Source organism: Sinocyclocheilus rhinocerous, unplaced genomic scaffold, assembly GCF_001515625.1.
Source record: "Sinocyclocheilus rhinocerous isolate Xijiao unplaced genomic scaffold, SAMN03320098_v1.1 scaffold2572, whole genome shotgun sequence".
Classification (NCBI taxonomy): Eukaryota; Metazoa; Chordata; class Actinopteri; order Cypriniformes; family Cyprinidae; genus Sinocyclocheilus; species Sinocyclocheilus rhinocerous.
In genome coordinates this window covers 167,299-173,901 of record NW_015633224.1, presented here as the reverse complement: position 1 = coordinate 173,901, position 6,603 = coordinate 167,299, and the positions used below count along the sequence as shown (strand labels likewise).

The 6,603-nt window shown below is 41.8% G+C and overlaps 1 protein-coding gene across 2 annotated transcripts in view; it reads right to left on the bottom strand.

The window, feature by feature from the left end:
• plce1 (phospholipase C, epsilon 1) overlaps positions 1-6,603 on the bottom strand; it is an 87,954-nt gene that overhangs the window by 22,983 nt on the left and 58,368 nt on the right. For both annotated transcript variants that reach the window (XM_016557418.1, XM_016557417.1), the window contains 7 exons: positions 5,750-5,895; positions 5,087-5,345; positions 4,526-4,734; positions 1,749-2,418; positions 1,093-1,278; positions 897-1,014; positions 521-701 (listed from right to left, as the gene is read on the bottom strand). In XM_016557418.1, coding sequence (XP_016412904.1) covers positions 521-701; positions 897-1,014; positions 1,093-1,278; positions 1,749-2,418; positions 4,526-4,734; positions 5,087-5,345; positions 5,750-5,895 — 1,769 coding nt within the window. The remainder of the gene's footprint in view (positions 1-520; positions 702-896; positions 1,015-1,092; positions 1,279-1,748; positions 2,419-4,525; positions 4,735-5,086; positions 5,346-5,749; positions 5,896-6,603) is intronic.

The window sequence follows — 6,603 nt, the reverse complement described above, 5'->3', positions numbered from 1 at the left end:
CCTTAAAGGCCTCACATCAGTGACCCGCCTCCGGTCTGTGGTTCTGTTAGATTCTGAGAAGATGTGAGCTACAACGCTCCTAAGGACACCCTAAGTTTGCGCCAGGCCTCGGGCCTTGACTTTCCATTCACCAAGATAATCTGACTCAAACTGGTTCTTTTCCGTCAAACAACTTCAGCAAAGATCAATTTGAGCCTTCAGATTGCATCAGGAATACTTACAGCGGATCTAAATATTTATAATTAATTATAACTAGTTATGATTAATTATTCATATTTCCCTTTTGAGCTGATTCACTACAAATGAGTCAGATTATGGAAGTAAATTACATTGTAAACAAGGTTTAATGTTAATTTATTTGCATATTTTATGTTGCATCCTTCTTGAATACAAAAATCTGAAAATATCTTTAAAAGAACAGGATCAAAACATGCTAAACCCATCAAACACACTGAATAGAAGCCTGTGTGCTTCCTGGGAATGCACTACATTTGTATTTCTAAAGAGGGAGTGGCCTTACCCTGGTTGACTTTTGGAGTTGCCGGGGAGATTGGGGGAGGAATGAGGGCGGGTAGGGGTGGAGGTGTTTGTGCTAAAGGAGCCAGAGGAAGATGAGGAGGAGGATAAGGAGGATCCAGGAGACTGGCCTTTGCTGTTGGATAAGGAAAGGGATCCAGGGTGGCCAAAGGTACTGCAGTCCTCTATGGAAACATTCAAACATGTCACTATGACCCTGATCGCTTAAGACATTTGCATCACAAAACTAGTATCTTGAGTGTATAAATGAAAAAAGTATTGGTAAAGCAGCTGAAATGGATACCATCCTCAACATTCTTCAACAATTATGTCTAACTAAAGTCAGATTAGCTGTCAACAAATTGCTCAGTAACTCTCACCAGCGTTTTCCTGCTCAACACTTTCCAAAGGGTCTGATTCTCTCCTCCCCAAAGTCTCTTTACAGCTCCTGGTCTTGCGTGAGATCATCTCATCATCTGTTCCATCACCACTGTCCCCCTGTGAACAGAATAGTGCATTAGTCAAATCATATAGCCAAGCCAGGACAGCCTGTGTTGGCGGTTTTTCACTCCTTACCCTGACTAAGGCTTTCTTCTTCTTCTTGACGTTGGAGTTAATGCCCAGCGGGCTGTTTTTCTGGGCTGAGCTCTTCTCCGCACTCTTGCTGGCGGATCCAGGGCCGCTAGCACCCATATTCCAGCGTCTCCCACCGAACAGCTCGATAGCATGGGCCAGTGTGGGCCCCTCAAATCTACCATCCTCCTAGAACAGGGAGTTCTACAATGTGAACTTCTATAATTCAACATTGAGAACACAACATGCGTGCAAAAATCTTTATTTAAATGCAGACTAAGCCGGTTTGCCAGGTCTACCAGCCTGGCCAACTAGTGGTCAGCTGGTTTAGCTGATCAGTCAGTTGACCTACCAGCTAACAAGTGCACAAAACCCTTCTAAAACTATCAAACCAGACCAGCATGACCAGTGGCAAGACCTGCAAAACTTGTTTTATAGCATGGTGGTTGTAATAGTAATTGTTGCAATCTTTACCATGTATTCGGGATAAATGAGCTTAATATGAAATATGCAATTCGCTATTTTAAAAACATTAGCAAAATCCTCACAATAGAAACAAAACATCTTCCATACCTAAACAGAAACTTGGTATCGCAGGTCTACTCATACTGTGTTCTCAAATATATTGAATAAATGCACTTGAGTAAATGTAAACGTACCTGGTACAAACTAACAAACTGCTTTCGCAGCCATTGTAGTCTCTGGTCAGGAAACTTCCTGATCTTCCTGATGGCACTGAGCAGCTCCTGGAGGCCCTCGTGCAGCATTTGTGCCGTGTGCTTGGGGGCCACAAAGTGCAGGAGCCTGTTGTCTGTGGTGTGAAGTCCATATAGCAGCGTGACACCATTTTCGCCAGGGTTCATGTTACACAGTTTGTGCTGCAGGCACACATAGTTAACATCCAATCCAGGGTGACCCATAAACACGGCCTTCACCACGTTAAGGTCTAGGAGTCCATCGGTCAGTCCGCAGTGCACAGGTTGGCCCAGGGGTAAGTGGTCTGGGGATGGTGGATGTCCCATGAAGCCTCTGGCTCCTCTACCTGGGCCACAGCTGCTGTGGGGCTTGGACCAGGTAAGGAAGCAGTTATCGGGCTGTAGACGGAGGAGGCAGCGGGCGGTGAGGTGGGTCTCGGGGTCGTAGTGGATAACGGTTGCTCCCTGGAGCAGGAACTGGTGGATATCTGGTTGAAGAGAGAGCACGTACCAGGGGATGAGCTCTGTTCCGTGGCTAAATGGTCCATGCACCTCTTCTGTGGTCTGGAGGTCTGCATCCTTAGCCGGCTCAAGCGGGTCCACTTCAGAGTCTGAGAGGTCCCCTACTAAAAACCTACAAAAAAAGACAAGAAGCGGGTGAAGCAAAAATCAAGAATCAAATGACTGAATAAACAGAAATCTGCCTGCGAAACTTCTCAATGTCTTGGAAAAGGTAATGCCATATTAGTCTTGCGAAAGAAGCTGACATGAGCTTAGAGTATTGAAGAGCACTGTCTACCTATAAGACACAAATTTAGGCGCCGTTATGGAACATAATACAATGCTATGCATTAAATTACTTTAAATTGTGCACTGTGGCAGAGTTGGCACCTTGAGCTTAAATGTGGTTGTGCATCTCATTTACTCTGTGTCTTGGTCTGGATATGGGTCTAGGTTTGTGGTCTCAGACAAGACTGCAGTCTGTTTCCAGAGAGTAATGAGGGTGATAATTACCTCAACCACAGGTTTGCACTGTATCTGCACCATTATAGAGGATCCCATGGCTCTTAATAACTACTTAAGCCTTAGTGTCTGAAATGAATTGTGGAATAAATTTTGCATAATCTCCATTTAATTAAAATGGACAGTCTGGTGCATGGAGCAACAGTTTTTGCATGGGTTCTGGGATAAGGTCTTGATCTGGACTTGATCTGAGTATTGATCTGCGTAATAGGGGTGTGATATTGGTCTGGTCCTCAGAATTCTGGTACTGGTCTGGGTTTTAGGGAATTTTGTGTTGGTTTGGGTGTGGATCTTTTGCTGATTATTGAGGGGTCTTGTCTTGGTTTGGTATTAGGGTTTTGATACTGGTCAGTGTCATAAAGAATTGGGGACTCGTCTGGGCTTTGGAGAGTCTGGTCTTGGCTTCAACTCTGCACTGTGGATTGAGAGGAAGGAAATCCATGCATTTCTAAGTGCAATCACACGAAACCTATACAAATGAAACACTGCATGTCACTTAGAAACCAATGCAGTTAGTGTAACCATTAAAGCACAATCTGGCAACTTACAGGACACGCTCTGACCCAGGTCCTTTCCTTGAGAGTGGACAGTAAGGGTGAAGGGTTGAATTGAATGGAAGAGAAAGACAGAAGGTAGTGGTTTGAGAAATGAAAGTGGGGTAAATCTGTACCCAAACACAGTATGCTCAAATTTGATACATTTGTGGTGTAAAGTCAGCCCTGCAACTGGAAGAGTTACTGGGAGAGAAGTTAAGATAAATTAAGAAGTACATCAAAGCCAAGCTGCTCAAGATTCAGTCTCTTGAAAGATGAAAATGCTTGGGATGGAGTCTACAAAGGCGATGAGATTCTCCAGATACACAGTATTAACATCCGAAGGTTGGAAACATGGGGTTTGTAGTGCTGCTCTGTACGTAGGTCAACATGTATAAACCATCTCATGACAACAACATGTTCCACTGAGAAACATTTCAGTCCAATGGAAGGTCTTTGGAAATCTTTTTATAACTTAAGACGTTTAAAGGTTCAAAATAAACTCTGAGCACTCACATGCTACAGTCATTCTTTCACTCTCTTTTAAATGATCTCAAGGTTGTCAGCAAATGAAAATTAGTAGTACACCATATACACTGAGTGAGTTGTTTATGATGAATAGAATTTCACAGCAACCTGGCTATAACCTTCATAAAAAAAAAATTTAAAAAAAACATACTGTATCAAGAATCATAAAACTACCACAAAAAGTAAAACTTTTTGTCATATAAGATTTAGTTAAGCTAAAGTGGGGGGTTTTAAAAACCTGAAAAAGTAGTTATTTTTCTGTCTGATGCTTTTGGGCTTAGGATTTTGTGTGTTCTTGTGGTGACCAAAATAACAGTCAAATACAGTTGCTATGATGTAATTTTCTTAAGGTTTAATTTTACAATTCAGGTAGTTGACTCAAATAAACCTTTAAATGTGTCCAGGAGCAACAATGGCAGATGTCAAATCACATACATCTAGTTGTTCCTCCACCAGTCCAGCAACTCTCATTGAGATTCATGGGAATGCTAGGTATCATAGATCTCCTTAATTAACACAGGTAAGTGTAAAGAAATAACCCAAAGCTCTATGCAGAAAGCCTATTAGTGGTATTAAAACAAACTGAGAATGCCTCAACATATATGAATTAGACTAAACACATCATATATTTGCAAACAGTGTACAAAATTAACTCACTGGTTTCTGCTCTTGTCTTTGAAGGAATTTTTGGGGCAAACTGTGATCTCTTGTGCCTTCTCCTCAGGCTCCTCTGCCTCCAGGCTTCGGTTGCAGCTGCGAATCGTCTGCAGAATGTTACTAACGGTCGCCTCCTTGTCTGAGCTGTGGAGCCCATTGCTCCCGACCCTCTGCAGGAAGTGCTGCTGGCCGTTGTAGTCGGTGACAAACTGTGTAAGGTAAAGAGCACTTCACCACAGAGATTCCACACAAAAGAAAATAACCACAATTATAGACAATACGAGTAGATTTGTGGGCTGTAAAAGCTTTCATGGGTGATTTAATAATCACCAGAGTGACAAAATGACTTTTTCCTGGTTGAATCACTCTAATGTGTTTTTTTGTAAAGCCAGGAAGCAATTCAGCAGGCATATTAGAAGTTTGATGAAAAGGTAATTGCTCCAGCTAGCCAAAATGGTCTCAAGATTATTATTGTAACTGTAAAAGGCAATTAAATTAGACCGTAGTGATACAATTTCCTGTGTTAGTCATCATGACTCTTTGGAAGCACCTAATCCTCACCTCAACAGGATCTTTTTGAGAATCAAATGATGGACGCAGTCCAATAATGCTGGCTGCACCGTCCAAAGCCTCGCTAAGTTCCTTAAGGAACACGCCACAGAAGGGCACCACTTTGCATCCAGGGATGTTAAGGGCACGGTTGACCACTTTCTTGTACTCAGAGGATGATTCATGCTGGGCCATGGCGTCCTTCAGACCACGCATGGTCTCAATATCCACCTGGTCCATGAACTGCCACATTTTCAGCACTTTGCGAGACCTGGGGAGGAATAAGACAGGCCGTCTATATGTATATTGCTCAAGGCTTATTATCATTTTTGTTTTTAAATGTAATTTAAAACATAATTTAGGGATGAAGTCTGATGAATCGCTCTGATTAAGTCTGATTATGTGCAACCAGAGTTAGATTTTGTCTTAAGTCATCAAATATCTTTGTATAATAACCAGCAAACTGTATTTTTCTCTCTCTTAACAACACAAGTGGAATAAAAATCAAACTGACTCCACTGCAAACACTGCAAAAAATGTGCTGTCAAAAACAAATCAGTGACTCAAGAATGTCCCTCACTTTGTTAAGCAACACACAATACAAACAGAGAGGGCCATTTATTCTCAAAGGATTATTTCTTTTCTAACCAAGCCATTCAAGGCATCATGCCATACCTGAGACCTGCCAAGAATTCCATGACCGCATTGTAGTTGCCCATGTTCCAGGAGCACTTTGCCACATGGACAAGGTATGAGAAGACTTCTCTCTTCTCCTCCATGGACCCAGCAGTCAGGATAAGCCAGGTCACCCATGAGCTCACCTAAATACACAACACACACTTTAGTTTGAGGCCCAAACTTAAGAAAATACTGATCTCCATACCTTCCTCACTTTATTCACTCTCTCACTTTATTGGTGTATAGTCACACATATTTGGAAGAAACACTGCTGATTGTATAACATAAATCTCTAGCTTTAAACTCAGGAGTTCAAACATGATTTCATTTACATTTCCAAGAAAAATGAAGATTGGAGTGCACAAATGTAGATTTGAGCCCACTGGACCCCATAACACTAACACAGATAACAAGACAGTGATCCATACGACTGCTGTATATTCCAAGTTTTCTGAAATCATACAATGGGTTTGTGTGAGACACATTTGAAATTTAACACAGGACACTTGGTTCAGAATTTGTGCTAAACTTTTGTGTATAACCTAGAGATCGACCGATATATCGATTTACCGATATTTTTCCCGATATTTAAGCATTTTACTATAATCGGATATCGGTTTTGTAATATTGGATTCACCGATAAACGCCGCCATCTTGTGGGCATTTTGAGAATTGCGCGCAGGATCACCTTTGCAGCATGTCTGAGGGGAGACGAGACAACAACAACAGCGTGCAGGTACTTGATATAGTTGCTATAGTTAGTAAACTTTATTTAACATAACAGCCATCAATGCACAAATTAGATGTATTACATAAATGCCTGATATGCAGTTTATGCAGCTTGGCTCGAA